The sequence below is a fragment of the Homarus americanus genome, unplaced genomic scaffold (genome assembly GCF_018991925.1).
Source record: "Homarus americanus isolate GMGI-L3 unplaced genomic scaffold, GMGI_Hamer_2.0 scaffold2539, whole genome shotgun sequence".
Classification (NCBI taxonomy): domain Eukaryota; kingdom Metazoa; phylum Arthropoda; class Malacostraca; order Decapoda; family Nephropidae; genus Homarus; species Homarus americanus.
In genome coordinates this window covers 1923852-1941300 of record NW_024725489.1, presented here as the reverse complement: position 1 = coordinate 1941300, position 17449 = coordinate 1923852, and the positions used below count along the sequence as shown (strand labels likewise).

General features: G+C 35.3%; 1 protein-coding gene across 5 annotated transcripts in view; it reads right to left on the bottom strand.

The window, feature by feature from the left end:
• Positions 1-1910: 1910 nt before the first annotated feature.
• LOC121864958 (neurexin-4-like) overlaps positions 1911-17449 on the bottom strand; it is a 40315-nt gene continuing 24776 nt past the window's right edge. For 4 of the 5 annotated variants that reach the window (XM_042364176.1, XM_042364178.1, XM_042364181.1 and 1 more), the window contains 7 exons: positions 17094-17312; positions 16311-16547; positions 15779-15958; positions 13896-14029; positions 13130-13340; positions 7986-8123; positions 1911-5720 (listed from right to left, as the gene is read on the bottom strand). In XM_042364176.1, the coding sequence (XP_042220110.1) occupies positions 5530-5720; positions 7986-8123; positions 13130-13340; positions 13896-14029; positions 15779-15958; positions 16311-16547; positions 17094-17312 (1310 nt within the window). In that variant the 3' untranslated portion in view covers positions 1911-5529. Of the gene's footprint in view, positions 5721-5741; positions 6458-7985; positions 8124-13129; positions 13341-13895; positions 14030-15778; positions 15959-16310; positions 16548-17093; positions 17313-17449 lie in introns of those variants that run through there. The other variant, XM_042364179.1, reaches the window with a different exon arrangement.

Genomic DNA, 17449 nt, shown 5'->3' with positions numbered 1-17449 from the left:
TCTCGTCAGCATTGAAGACCTGCTCTGACAGATATCCCTTCTCCTCTATCAGCTCCTTTAGCATGTCTGGATATAATCCTGCAGTTACGTAGTCTTCTGATGTTGCCTCCCCCACGGTCTTAAAGCTGGGAATGCTGGTTTGTTTTTAAGAGTTGTCCACTCAAAAATTTTCCGAAAATCGAAACAGCAATGCACAGGCTAAGAAGTTTGCTTAGGTACCATAGGTTAGGTTAGATTCTGTGCATTGTCATTTCAATTTTCTTACTTAGTATCATCCAAACAACATTTTGAAAATTTGGTACAATTCCATACAGTCTTTCTGGTCCTAACTGTCTCCACCATTAATGAGGAAGTGAACACAGTTTTAATTTTTATGGCCTGTGGTCAAGCAAAAACACTTTCTTCTTTACAGTTATAATGAACTGAAACAAGTTACTTGACCACATTAAAACCAGTATTGTTATCAAACAATTAAAATTTAAAACTAAAAAATACATAAAGAGATGATGCTACAACAAGAGAAGAGAAAGAGTTTCTATATTAACCAGTAAGGTAGTACTGTACTACAGGCAGGCAAGGGGTGACTCAAAAGACATCACTAAGTTCAGTGTTTATACCTGGACCTGGCAGATGCCCGCCCCACAAGGGGTCACAGCTTAAAGTTGAAAAGTCACAAGTTCAGAAAATTGTCAGGGTAAAGTTTTGGGAGTTAAAGAGTTGTAAACTCTTGGAACACTGCCAGAGAATGTTGTGACAGCACCGAGTGTGAGCTCATTCATGAACAGACTTGACCAACACTGGCGCAGATACAAATACACGTACATGCAGGAGCCAGCACATGCCCAGTACTTGCCTACAGCGAATAACAGCCATACTCAATCACCAAAGTGGCTAACAAACAAAAGATACCTGGCAGTCCTGCACCATCAGGGGAAACTGTCCTCCACACCCACTGTAAACCTGCAGTGTCTATACACATGCTAAACTGAATGCGTGCATAGTATATATATATACATGTCAAACCAATTGTTAGCTGAATATATATTAGTAGTAGTAGAAATATTATTTGGTTAAGTTTCAACTGTCGTGCTCTCAGTGTGGGCGATGCTCCTTTGTTATCTTTGTTTACATGATCACAGCTGACTGTTGTTTGTGTTGTGAGTGATGGCGTCGTCTAACTCCTCCGATGACCATGTTCCTCCATTATTTAAAGTGAATTCTAATGTAGATGGATACACAGCCCACGAGTGTGTTAGAGTAGAGAGGTGTCCACTTTGTAATCAGAAAACTAAAGCGTTTTACTGTAAGGAGTGTGTGAGAAATGGGAACTTCTATCACTCTAGCATGAAGCTACCAGAAAGGTATGTAGGTAATTCAAGTACAATAAGGTCATCAAGTACACAGTTCACAATGCAGTAATGTAATCTACTGTATTTGGTATTTTGCAGTTTCGGCCAATACACGGCCGACTGTTATAACCATCCCCAAGCTTTAGATCTCCTATTTGTAGTATTTCTAAACCAAGATCAAACAGGGGGGCAAGGAATAATGTCAGAAATGAATTTTAAAGTTTTTCCGTACTTTTTTTGGCGGGGGATAACTCTAAAATGGGTACTTCCCACCCGGAAAGAAAGATCAAATTTGATTAAATCACACTAAAATACACAGGATAAACTTATTTCTAAACCATTAGGGTATATTGGCTGAAACTGAAATTTTACCAAATTTTTCATAAAAGAAAATGAAATTTTCATAATGTAAAATTTTCAAAAAAGAAAATGGGAACTTTTCATCAAAATCTTTTTTTAAAACTTTGTTCAAACAGGGTTAGTTTCTATTAATCAAAGTTATGGAGGTCTCAGTACATTATGCAGTTGATCAGTATGGGAAAACAATGATATGTCTGAAGATCATAAATTTGGTACAAAATATATTTCCTAAAGGTATACATTATACATGTACAGTATACATACAAGTTTATGTAATGATGTCATTACATGTCAAACATAGGTCAGTAGTCTCCATGTGAAACTACCAGTCTTACATAAACCTATTATTAGAGGAGGAAAGTGAATAATAGAATAACTAATGGGGGGGGGGAGCAAGTTTTAAACAATATTTCAAATTGGGAACAACAGAATCAAGAGCAGTCAATTTGTAATTTCAACCAACCACGGCTCTCGAGTTGAACATGTGTTTTACCAATGGTTTAGACACTTTTAAGACTCTTTTTCTTCTATGTTTCCTTCGCAAATGTCATAGAAGAAAATTGTCTAAAACATCGGAAAAACACATGTTCAACTCGAGAGCCGTGGTTGGTCGACCTTCAGTAACAGTTGCATCAATTAATAATGCTATGTGAAGTAAATTACGGTACAGTATATTGACTTTGTACATAAAAAAGTACATTCTTTGTTATAAGACCAGACATGCCTCACATGCCTTTTCCATTAAATAAATACTATACTACAAAAGTTAAGTGCCTCTTTCACAGGTAACTCATTTTACAGACAGACAATGACCTACAAAATGAAGTGTGATATCTAATGGGTGCAAGTGATATTGGCACAATTCATATCGTACTGTAATACTGATCCAGGTGGTATGAAAGTTTATAAGTTAACTCTTAACTCAAGTCCTAATCATTCAAAGATATTATAACTATTACCATCAACCATATAAAATCGCCTCATGGTACTGTATATGTCTTTTAACAAACAATGTTCTTTAATGTGGATCTTTTCCTTAATTATGCAATAGAGTTCCATAAGCTACCTGTCATTTCATCTGAATCTGTCATTGATTATTATGACTTGGCAATACTACCTGTGCCAGGAAATATAGTGAATATCACAACAAATAAAAACATGCATTTCCGTACATCTGGCAAAAATTAGTTCTGTACTAATTCCACAAATGTTCAAGTTACATGAATTAAATTCTTGAGGTACACTGATACTAGGATGTTACTGCTACAGCAATTCTAGCCACTCACTACAAATGTTAATCTGAACTGGTCTGATTATGACACTTACTGCATTTACCATGATCTTTACTGTAAGAATGCTGATGCCAAGGGTAGTATAAATAGTTATCTCCACACTGCAGAGCCAAGCTAAAAACACATGAACATTATTGCCCAAAATACTGGAAAATACTCTATTTCTATTCTTATATACTGATAAAACTAGTTCTGTTTCTCCATGCTTTCACCAACTACTCTAAATCAATTTCCTCATCCTTAACAACATTACACATCCTCTACAAGCAAACTCTCAATACTTGTAATAATCTAAATCTATTTTACTGGAGAATCACACGTTTACAGTACTTTATGGACGTAAGAGCTGTAAATTTGTATGAGGGAACTTAAACTTGTAACTACAACCTAAATTATGAAGAATGAACTTCATATACAAGGCTCACTACACAGTACAATGTACAGTCACCCACAAAAGTCCTTCTGAACTACAAACAGCTGGAGTGGAGTGGCCACAGGACTTTTGTGGTTAACTGTACTACCAATCTCAAACTGCCAATGGTAATTTCCAGCTGACCAGGTTATAACTTCAATAATAATAACTAAATACATAAAACAACTACAAATGGTTCAAGCTTACCCAAATTTGCAGTCTAACCAGTGCCTGTGAGGTGCCATCTACATAATCCACATACACTATCTCTCTCTCTTTTTTTCACCTTACAGGACCTAAGTTCTTAGAATTTAGTTGAGACCTTGTGTCTATTAAAAAATAGAGAAAAAAGTACAGTTGTAGTACAGGTATGGAATGTAGTAATCACAGAAGAAAAATCCCCAGTACAATGAGATAAAGCCATGGAAGATAAAATAGAACATTACAAAACTCTAAATAAAAGTTATCATCACAAAAGAAAGAAAGAAAAATAACAACCTTAACAATGAATATTAAAACCTCTTTAAAGTGATGTTTATATTTTTAAATTATCTGGAGTTGGAATATTTGTAAGAACTACCTAATTTTAAAATAATGGTACTGTAATTAAAAGAAGCATTATTCTCTTTAATTTAGACAGATTATGTCTTACATCACCTTTCATGAAGTGATTTATTTATTTATTTATTTATTTTATTTTGCAGTAGTAAGATGAAGGATAAAAGTAAAGAACTGTACACACCCTTCAGTAAGGTCCTTATAGATATTTCAATATGTCATTTACTTTAACATCCTAAAGCATTAACCATATAAATTAAGGAGATTTATTACAATAAATCTACAGTATTTTCTTCATAAAAGGGTTATTTTAATACATTAAAATACTCTGGTGTTAGTTTTGTGCAGAAACACAAAATATTCAATACAGTGGTAATACCTTCCAACTTTAAAACTAACTGTAGAAAGTAACAGTACATATTTCTGATGTTTCATATTTTGTTTCCTATATTTATATATCGTAAAAAAAAAAAAATAACCTACAGCTGCAGTTTACGTAATTGAAGTGATACTCCCAATAATGAATTTCCTCATTGGATAGGATTAACTTTTATCAGTACACAGAAATATCACTTCAGTCCAGCTGCATTCTTTCCCAATTCCAACATGAGATGTTACTTTAAACCAAAATAACTGTCCTTAAAATTACTCCAACATTACCAATTTCATCAGCCATTTTTTTTAATTTAAAATAAAATTGAATGCTGCACATCACTCGAAAGAACACTACCCATCAGTAGATAATTTACTCGAGACCTACTGACACTCAACGAGCATTCACTTTAAGATTCTTGCACAAAATATATTAAAGCTATAAAATCAAGAACTTTTGGATTCCTGAGAAGCAACACAATCCTCTATTTCCAAATTATGTACACATTAAAAGCACTATTAACTTACACATCTGGAATCTCCCATATAAGAGTAATTTCAAATATGGTGAAAAATATATAATGAACACCAAATGCAGCAATCCTGGTCTTAAAACATGCTTAACGATTACAGTAAATCCTGGTCCTAAAAAAAAAAAGTAAAAAAATTCCAAGCAACTTGATTTAATAAAGTGCTTGCCTGGGACTAGTCACAAAATGATCTACCACTGTCAGACAAGAACATCTATTCTATGAACATGACTGATTACACAACACTATCCCTTATGAGAAAAACTGGTCCTCATTTCAAGGTGAGGAAATATATCAACAAATGTAAGCAGAGCTAATAAGCTAATGTGAAGTAATCCTGATCAATGTAAAAAAATTTAACATCCAGTCTTAATTAACCTGTGAATAATGCACAATAAATACTGATAAAAACAATCTTACTAACTCTTTAATCTATAAATTGGGGCTAAAGAGCTCTAATGGCTGAATCCTCCAAATGTTGCTCCTGACAATTTGTCCCATTCCCTTGCCTATCATCTCATGTTTTTATTATATGTGAATATTATGAAATAGAGAAACTTTGTGAAGCATAAAAACTTCAGTGGTCTTTCTTGATGTGAATGCGCAGATGTTTGTTGATGTGTCTGTCTTTTATGTAGACGACAATTATGTCTGTGTTATATATACATTTCCATGTTTTTCTTGACCTGGTGACCAGTGGTGGAGTTCTGCACAGCCCAGTCAGCATCAGGGGCACTATCTGCACCATCAGCCTCGTGTGTCTGGTAATCACCTTTGTGCCTTGCCATGTAGCGTCCAATTAAGAACCCCATGCACAGCAGTGCGAGAAAAATGATCCCAAGAACTCCTGAAAAGGAGATTTTTTTTCTTTTATAATCTGAACAATTCCTTAATCAATAACCAATTTCTGCATCTAAAGAAACTTAATCAGACATTACTGTACAAATGGTAACTCTTCTCCATTACCAATACAGTTCCGAGTTCTTACATTATACATTCTCATCACTCCAATAATGCTGTTATTAATTTCTACTGCCCTTATTCTTGATGATGTATCTGAAACTGGAAAGCTTATACTGTAGCTTGACTTGCCTAAAAAAAGGGGTTAGAAAAGTACAGTATTTAATTCTTCATGTAAAATTGTTACAAACACACAAAACTTCTTTCATTAATCATACAACTGAACCGAAGGTAGTAAATATAGTGTGAATAAGCAGATTATTAAGTTACATACCATGGGATAAGCCACAGCGCTCTCCATGCTCTCAAGTGGGGACAAAAATTATTCCTAAATATAACTATTACACTATGTCCTAAAATGAAAGCTATAAGCAATAATTCATCCACAATGCTATAGAGTAGTATTCACATTAGAAAATATATTCTGTATTGGTCTTTTAACATATTTATTATCTAATTTAACCCCTAAGCCCCAGTTGTCGTTCCGGAACGATCATTTAAGGCATCCTGGTTGACGTTCCGGAACGCGCACCTTTTGCGGCATTGATTGAATGACCAGCGCGGGTTATCAGGTTCCAGCGTGACTATTTGCGACTCATTCCACGCTCGGCCACAGGGAAGCTTCTGGAATGTAAGTACTGTACCTACTTTTGTTTGTTTCAAATTAAATTGTTTGTCCATTTTATTATGGTGTATCAAAGTAATATTTCTAAAAGTAGTGTAGTTGTATTGTAGTGTAGTATTACTGGAAAATAATGCTATGCGTGTTATAAATGCATTATTTATGGAATTATTATTCCGATAATTATTTCTATGTATTACTTGCTCTCCCAAACACAAAGACAGCCAGGCGACTAACTGCGTGAGTCACCGAGCATTTTTAATGAAAAATAATGCAAATAAATAAATTCTAAATGAATTATTTATATGAAATAAGTATTATAATCAGTAAATATATGCATTACTGGCCAACCCGGACACAAAGGCAAGCAGAAAATGGCTGCGAAGTGCGTACGTGACCCTTATCTCCCTCGATCCGCGCTGCCATTTTCCTGCCACTGCAGCCCCAGGGAAGTTTCTTTAAGGTCAATATATAGTTTGTCTTACTTCTTCTTGATTGTTTTATCATTTAAAAAGGTGTAATGTGCACTAAATATAGACAGAAATAAGGAAGAATGATACAAAAAGTTGGTATACAACTCTTAGATGACTAAACACTTGGGTTATTTGGTAATTCTGGATATCAAGGGGATACAAAATTAATTAGATATCTGTAAGTCAGACGGTTTTTAGTTTATAATTATCTATAAATCCTTTGTTGCCTTGTATGTATGAATGTATGGTGCTACCTGTGGTGTAATAATCAGCATGTTCGCCTCACAAGCGAGTGGACCCAGGTTCGATCCCCGGGCAGGGTGAAACTATGGGCAAATTTCTTTATGCCATTTGCCTCTGTCTACCCAGCAGTAATTGGGAACCTGGAAGTTAATTGATTTGCGGATTGTGTTCCGGGGTAATGGTCAGCCAGTGCAGTTGGCGAGTTGTCCGGTCTTCTCGGACTATTCCTTGACACTGGGTCATGCAGCTCGTTAACTCAGGGTGTGGTTGTAGTGTTGGCGACAACTTCTACACCTTAAACAAATTCACATCTAGGTTGCCCTTGGGCCGGCCATCCTCGTTACACAGGGGGCAACCATTATTATTATTATTATATATGTATGTGTGTATGTGCTGATAACCACAAGGAAAAAAAAAACACGAAGTTCCCAAGCGCTTTCGTATAATTCACATCTTCAGGGGTGAGTACAGACTGTACTCACCCCTGAAGATGTGAATTACACGAAAGCGCTTGGGAACTTCGTGTTTTCTTTTTCCTTGTGGTTATCAGCATATACCTGGATCATGCACACCTACAGTGATTTACTTGCATGTGTGTATGTATGTGTGTATGTATGTATGTATGTATGTAAGTATCTATATCCCAGCTTTACTGAAGCATAAGCCCACTTCAGCCCAAACTCCTCATTGATAATATTCATGGAGATCCCAGCACCAATTGTCTCATATCTTCAGTTTCTCTTCAACTGGTAGTTCTGTACACCATTCATTTTCTCCCAGCTAAATAAGCAACCATCACATCCCATCATCTTACCTCCAAGGACTGCCGAGTTGTCTGAGTACATTTCCATGAGCACTTCCTCCGACACCTCCGGTGGAGGCCGTGTTTCCGTTTCTTCTTCTGGGTATCGTATGGGTTCAATCCCACAGTAGTCCTCGAAGATGGTTGATGCTGTTCATGAAGAAACAAATATTTTATAATTATATAACCTTAATGGTCAAATAACGAACATGACAAAATGAAAATAGAGACGGAATTGCTATCTGTAAAATACTGCTGGTGACTGAGAATGTGAAAAATTCATATCTATGTTTACCATGTTTTATAGTGGGGGAGAACAGGGAAAAATGTGGTTATAAGTTTTGGGGGCTTAAAATTTTTCTAATGTGTAGTATGGAGAATCTACAACCGGTAATTGGAGGTAATTATTTAGGTATAGTCTTGAAAATGTAACACAAATGATATAAGACAATGGAAATGGGATGTGTATAGGGGAGAGAACAACCATGACAGAACTGACAAGTAGAGAGGGTAATCACAGATATCAAGCAGTAGCAGATGTTTCACAAGACTCCAGGAAGAGATCCAAGATATTCAAAACAGGGAGCAAGAGGAGCATAAACACCAGTTACCATATACTGACATCAAACCAAATGATGAAACACATACTGACACGTGCAATGAGATATACTGTACTCTGGAAATTTATGGATATGGGAAATGAGATACTTTGGCCACATTAATTAAGAGATAGTAAATAATGGCATATATATTATTGATTAGACTGACTGTATGAAGAGTTAAAGGTAGGCAAAGACTGTGATGGATGAATGCAAATTAAAGTTGAGACTCCAGAGTGACAAACTCAAGGAGCATTAGTAGAGAAAGAACAAATACAGGCTGGCAGTGGTCATCAGCCCTCATACTGTACAAGAGAAATGCACCTCCATTGATTAATCCCTTTAATTATACACTTCTTTCTAGTTGTGCTTAATATAAAACATTACATGGAATTACATATTAAAGGTAAACATGTACCCTATACTGTATTTATTATGAAATTTCAAAAACATTAAAAAGTATCCTGATTTATGGTAAGCTAAGCCAAAATTAGGCCTGGATCCTGTGTTAATAACTTCATGGGAAGAGAGAACTGTTGCTGTTTATGGCAGTCTACCCCCAACCACCTCAATCTACCTACCATAAGTTACTAGGCACACACACCACTTAATATTCCACCTAGCCAAAACAAACGTAGATAAACGATTTATTTTTTTCATTTATCATATATCTGCATACACATACCGTATATACTCGTGTGTAGTTCGAGTTTTTAAGACCAAATTTTTAGGCAAAAAATTGGGGGTCGACCTCTACATGCGTAATAGTTTTGTTAGGTTGAACCCGTGCATGATGGGAAGGGCGAGGAGCAACTTTTAGCTTCAGACATGAAAATATTTACCATTTACTGCCAGTAAACAATGGAAACGTAAAATATGTACCAATTAGTAATGAAAAGTTGTGCAGTTCCTTCAGCAGATGAAGCTCACTAACTTACAATAGGCTAAATTACTTTACAGCGTGCTTTCAGTAGTCTATGTTGAAGTTCTTAGCATAGGCTAACTTATCATATCATATACGGTATCACAGTACTCATTGATCTACAAAAAATACCGGTAATAAAAACCTTTTCAATATTTCACACCTAATATAATACCAGGTAATCCACTTCAACCTCCTATTGTTTACAACGATGCATGACGCACCACCAGCTGTTGCGTATGAGCTAGACGGTACACATGTTTTTTGAATCGTTTTCAGTTAAAAAACTGTTACATCACATGTATATTTTACCTAAACTGTGCCTGAATGAATATATTCTCGGAAATAAATAGTAGTTTTGCTGAAACGTGATGTATTTCAATGTAAAATAGGATAAAATACATGACGAAAACAAAAGACTTTACCTAAGCTTCCGATGTTCTTGAGATGTTACTCGTTTTTTTAATAGTTTTCGGTTAAAATACTGTTATATTACAATGATATTCTATTCATACTGTGCTTGATAGAATACATTCACTGAAATGTAATATTTTTGCTGAAATGACGTACGTATTACAGTGGAAAGTGGGATAAAATCGTGACGAAAACAATGACTTTCGCTTTCTTTCGTTCAAAAGATGTTACCGTAATCGCTTTTCGAATGGTTTTCAGTTAAAAAAACTGTTGTATTACAATAATATTCCCTCCTAATTTACTTGAATAAATACTAGAATGGAGATATACAATATTTTTTAAACTACCCGCGTTTCAGTGTAGTGTCGTAATAATAAATGGTAAACAATTTGCCTTCGGCACTCGGTGTTTCAGGCACGGCGAGCCTCAGTTTATAGGACGTAGAGCGTTTTTACTGAAGGTTTTGTTGTTCCAATACCCTCAAAAACTTGGGTCGACCTATAAACGAGGAATATCATAAATTAACGATTTCTTGGTCAAAAAATCAGGGTCGACCTATAAACGAGGGGGGATTATAGACGAGTATATACGGTATTTAATTTTGAAAGCTTTAAATTTTGCTTTTCTTGTGTCTTTTAAGCAGACAGCAGTAGTCACAATTAAAGGGCCAATGATCTCACATATGAACCAAAGAATACATAACACAATAATCTTACAGAGAAACACACACCTGTTTGTAACACTGCACTCTTTTGAAGCTAAACACCAGGGAACATTAAATTATAGACAGTACTGTACATACAAATTTTCCAAAATATTTGAACCCCCAAAACCACACGCTTCATAAAAATGTTTGGTCAAAATAAGTTTCTTCCTTATTCCTCAGATGAATAGGTTCTCTGACAATCAGGATCTGGTACAATAATCAATACAAGGGCATGTGAAGCCTCCCCAGCGCTCTTGTCTGCCATTGAGGAGTAAAGCATATCTTTAATTAGATGTATCTCTTAATAAACTTACAGGAGATTGTGAGTGCACTACATAAACAACTGTGTAAGCCTGCCACATTGCTGCTGCACTGCTTACACACAACTGACTAGTAATTTATCCTTGCTACCTGGTACAAGTCACACTGACCAACTGAAGCCACACAAATGCTACTGTTCACTTGCCAAGTGTACAATTATACTGTACACATGTTAACTCATTTTTTATAATAATAATATTCTATGGCTACTATGATACTGTACCAGCAAAGCAGCAATAATAATATTTTAGATACATGTAATAAAGTAAAGAAGATTATTTACTAGTGAATTTTAGTGATCATATAAATTTCACAAACATAATTGTACTTTAAATAATATAACATTATTTGCAAATTTCTGAGTACTGAGCATTCAAGGGTGTATTTTCTTTATGTGCAATAAAATACAAGTAATGGTAACAAAGTTCTAAGAGAGTAACCCATTCTTGGTTAAAATGCTCTTTATAACAAGTACAATATCATAAAACAGACAAGTTGATCTATCCATATTGTGAAGTGTCATGCCAGAAAGGTCAATCAAAATCCATGAACACTTAATTGCAATCCCATCTGAGATCTCTTTCTATCAGTTATAAAAAATCTGAATTTAAAACAGAGGACCACAAATCTGACAAAAATCTGAATTTAAAACATAAAATCTGAGGACTCTCCTGTCACCATTATTCTGGTAATTATGTTCCTGCTGTTTTCCACTTCAGACTGGTGACTACAAATAACGTCACTAAATTTAAACTGGAAAGATACATGTAGCGATTACTGTACTGTATTACCATATATTAAACAACTAAAAATATGTTATAACAACCCCAAAAACCCGAGATAAAAAAACATTATTTTTAGATTGTAAATTGGATTAGCCTACACAAACGCCACCCTGCACTCGAACGTCACTCTCTTGTCTGCTCAGAGGTGAATGCACATGGAAGGCTTCAAATGATGAGGAAATGAGTAGCTATCCCCCGATGAACCAGAAACTACCGATCACTTACTGTATATGAATGAAACTTTATCAGTATACAGTGAAGCCTCTATAACGGACTCTCATCTCTAAATAGTTAATTAATTGGAGGTTTTAACATCGTATGGATTTTGCTCTCCATATAGTCCATTAAATGGAGGTTCCCCCATACTGTACTTACTCAAAATTACTTAAAGTGTATATCTTATGACATCATTGGTGTATATATTAATGACATCATTGGTGTATATATTATGACATCATTGGTGTATATATTATGACATCATAGGTGTATATATTATGACATCATTGGTGTATATCTTATGACATCATTGGTGTATATATTATGACATCATAGGTGTATATATTATGACATCATTGGTGTATATCTTATGACATCATTGGTGTATATCTTATGACATCATTGGTGTATATATTATGACATTATTGGTGTATATATTAAGACATCATTGGTGTATATATTAAGACATCATTGGTGTATATATTATGACATCATTGGTGTATATATTATGACATCATTGGTGTATATATTAAGATATCATTGGTGTATATATTATGACATCATTGGTGTATATCTTATGACATTATTTGTGTATATCTTATATATGAAGTACAGCTGTAATATACCCCGGTAAAATTTAAGTCTGCTATAAAAAAATTCATTTGTATACAGACAGACAGACAGACAGACAGCTCAAATGATGTCAATGCCCTGTTAAGTCCTTTTTGGTTACCAAGAATTACAAGGTCACACACACAAGCAAACAAGAAATATACCTAATCCACAAGCAACCATGCAAACTTCCATTCAGGGTCAAGCATAATCCCTAACACGTACGAGACTCTTTTATGTCATCTGCTAAAACATTCTGACACACACACACACACAGACAAGGCTCAGATATAAAATTTTGTGTACGTGACCACACAACAAGGCAGCAAGTGATTACCGGGGAAAATGTGCACTGTTGATTAGCAATAAATTACGTGTTTAGTGACAGGAGTAAACTAAAATGATACTTGGGCCTATACTATAACAAAACATATGGGTACTGTAATTCCCATGTGGTGACAGCAAGATGAAGATAAGAATAAATGTACTGTACACTTAAATGCTACTTAACCTTCGCATGGCATTTACTAAATAAATATAACCCAAATAAACCCAGATCCATAAGTTCAAAGGTAACTTACTTGACTCTGCAATAACTGTAGTTGGGCGGTCCTGTTGGAAATAAAACTTGAGGGGGTAGATGTCGTCAAACTCAACACGAGAGATGCACCCGACAAAGCCCTCAGCCATAGTTTCATTCTTTCCGATGTACACGTACTGTATGTTGTTAAACTGGGCATCGGCTGATCCTTTCACATCAAAATTCCACGTAATGGGCTCATAGTTGTCCACCTTAAGAAAAAGTAAAAATAATTTCATGTGTCATTAACTCCTTCACTATTGGGGTACCTCCCTTGGCAGACAAAGCAAAATTAAAACATGATAGAATACCATTGAAATGAATAAGCATCTGCCCTTCCCCCAACACCAAAAAAAAAAAAAAAAATCAAGATTATATACATAACTCAAAGGACAAAACATTTTCACAATGGTAACCTTGATGGCGAATACATGTACTGTACAGTATACAGGTGTGAGCCCTTATCTGCTTAACCCTTTAAAAACTATTTCCACAACCGTTGCTTTACGCTTGTGAGGATGATTCCCACATGTTACATTATAATTTTTCTCGCCCACATTTGAATTTTCCAAAGCACATCAAGATTATGCTGAAGATCATCATTCACACATTCTTCTCCACTCACATCTTTATAATTTTCTACTATAAATCAATGGGTTACTACTAAAAATCAGCTCAATAAGATGGGCAACTGTAAATGACGAAAGATATTACACACAAAATACTCTTACTTAAAAAATCCACCATCTGGACAGTCTGTTAGTTACCTGCATAGTAAGCTGCCTTCCAGACTCTGATCTGTATAGCTTCACATCATGGTTTTGGCCCTCATGGAACGTTCGCTTCCCATAAACCTTCTCGTGTCGCTCAAATCCAAAATCAAAAGTAACCTTTAAATGACCTGAAAAATATATATAAATTACAGTGTTTAATCAAGACCAAATGTACTGTATATATTGTCCTCGTTGCTGGATGACTGGTGATTTTGCTACAGAGATACTTAATTAATTTTTTTTATTAAAGCCCTAAAATCACAGCAATAGGATTAAATTTTATGTTTTTCAAGAGCCCCTATGAGGCTAGCCCGCCCCTACCCCCACAAATTTTGCCTTGATCACCTCCAGATCCATTTACCTGACAACAATATATATATACGTATATATATAACATGAATATATAATTAACCCATAAAAATTCCCTCCAAGACCAAAAGATGAATGAATATACAGGACATAAACAAATAACTGTAAAGTGTTCCCCAGCTGATGACTGACTAATATGTGAAACAACATATAATGGGGACCCTGCAACTGTATTTTACTCTCAAATCAAAGCAACACAATAAATGTTTTTAAGAAAATGTTTAAAAATGCAACTTAAAACTTACAGGCACAGCATAATTGAGTTTTTAAATACTTTACATTTTTTCAAAGGTCATTAATTAACACTAATTACTAAAAATTTTAAATTGTGAACCAAGATCCATAATCAGCATGTAAAGTAGTACAAGGGGTCCCTGGGTTACGAACTGGTTCCGCTCCTGAAGATGTTCTTAGTGTAAGTCGGAAATGTACAGAACTCAGAACACATGCTATGCGCATATCGTACTTACAGAACAATGTTTAAAATCCCACTATATCATAGCCTAAGTCCTTATATACATCTAAAATAACAATTAAAGAGAAAAAAAGAAATAGAATGACAAAATATAGTAAATGAAAGTAATAAATAAGTCATCAGGTAAATAAAATACTATAAATATAAAGTTTATCCCCGTTTGTATCGGCGGGCATTCATAAGTCGGGAACCGCCTGTACCTTTGTATGAAATTTAAACAAAATCAATTTTTTTACCCCAAGTGCCAAAAACTAAGGTATTAAGGTCAGGCTTATTTTTTTAATGTAAATAGACATTTTTGGGGGAAAGTGAAAACTAACGTGTTTATACTGTATAGTAAAGACAGTCAGGTTGTCTACTGGTCAGACAAAACAAAGTTTCCTGGCTTTTCCAGGTGTAAATTTGAAAACTTCCAGGTACATTTACTTGGTATTCATTATGACAGAATAACAAAATTAGCGGTTTTCAGTAACATGTACAGTATATACTACGGGGTATTGGGAAATTTTAATATGATATAAATGATATTAATCAAGAAAGTGAAGACCCTTTCACGACCCACCCCAAGTCTAGTGATGAACATCGGCAAAGACCTCCATATTTTTCTCCTCGGATTTGTGTGATTCACCTGGGTCGACCAGGACGTTACAAAAAAGCTGGAAATCCGGCAAAAAACAAAAAAATCTACTCCTAATCCACCTATATGACTCATGAATAATATGTGGAATAATCCACTTAAATAAAGTCACTTAATTATAAGAAGAATTCATCTCTGACAATACTCAATGCAGAATTAGTAAGTAAAACCTGTAATATTTGGTTATTTGATCATTAGCATAAAATATGATAAGTACACAAACAATTCAGTTATTGAAGTGGACTATTTATAGTAAGATTGCTGTCAAAATAACAATATTTTGAAGTTGAACTAAAAGCACATAAAATTGCCTGGCTTTTCCAGCCCCAAATAAAATTCCCTGCCTTACCCAGGTTTTCCAGACCAGTAGACACCCTGAACAGCACATACACCTACCAGAATTTGATATGGCCAGTGTGAGATACTCTCCGGTGATGTTCGAGTGCAGCCCCATTAGGAAACCTCGGGGATTAGTGGTCGTAAACCCAACGCGAATCTTCTCGGCGATAGTGGATTTGTACGTGCCTGGGATCACGTATTTGACCATTGTGTCTGTTAACATCTTGATACCAATCTCTGTGAACATGTAAAAAAAATATGTATAAAGCTTCACATTATCCAAATTACATAATGTAACATAAAAAATATGATAATTCTTCATGAATATATATCAGACATTTTTCCTTTCTAGTATTGTACAGTATTGGTAAGAAAAAATTAATTTGTCAAATAACTCAAATTGAGTGAGACAATAGTCAAAGATGTTCACATATTACTGTCTGATTAAGATATATTTACAATACATTTATATTTTTTTTCTCATAAATATTCAAACATTAAGTCTGATAAGAACTGCTATGCTGAAGGGATTGATATTATCCACCCTGCAGAATGGACAAAAAAGGTGGAAAGACAACAAGAACATTACCATCAGCACAGATGGGTCCCTTAAATGCAGTCCATCGACAGTCACACTCATAAGAGGAATATCCCTCATGACAGGTGCCGTTGTTGAGGCAGGGGTTGGACTGACACTTGCCAACACACCCGGCATGAACACCGTACATTCCAGATTCAGCTCTTCCTCGTAAGTCCTGCAGTTCCCCATTCAGAACAAGGGCTCGGATACATCCAACAAATCCATCGCGGTAATCCACTGTAGCTCCTAAACAGTAAAGATACAAGATATTCATACAGTACAAGGAACAGGAAAAAGAAAGTAAACAAAAGTTAGAATCATACCTTCAATAAACAGTTAAAGCTCATAAAAATATTAGATCTGTATTCAATAAGACTTAAATCAGCAATACAACACACAGTCTTACCCATATCAAAATTCCTTTTTCTAACAACTACCATGGAACTGTCAACCACACAATCCCTATACAGTATATCCCTGTCTGCCTTACTCTCAATCTTTCTGATTTCTCCTGTACTATATACATGCACACACACACACACATTGTCAGTTCAACATGTAAAAATTCTAGGGCAAACAATTTCAGTGGCATTACCAAAACATAAAGTGACAAATGTCTGACTGAATGGAAGTACAGTACTGTAGTGTATAAACCAGCCAGCCAAGATAAGGGAACCAACACCACATTTTAAATCTAAAATACTGTATGATAAAAGAGTTATAACTAAATATACACCTCACTTCTGTTCTTATGCACAGGTAGATAGGCAGCATGAACACTGAACAACTTACCAACAACAAAGTCAGAATCCAGATATATGGCACGAACAGGTCCGGCCGGTTCCTTCATCACAGCCTTCCGTCCGCCGTCAATGATCATACGCGACTCTTTACGATTGCGTTCCACCACCACCGTGTGCCATAGGTCGTCGTTGAGCACATATGCAGTTTCCACACTGACACTCATTGGACCAGAGCCAGCCTGGTATTGGAACTGGAGTTGCATACCACCTATTGTATAAAAGAGAGGACCATCATTTAGTTGCAGCATATACTACATGATTCACTATTACAACTCTCCAAACTACCAGTTATAAATCACTTCACAACAGCTTTTTCCTCATTAATGTACTCTTGAAATGTGTACA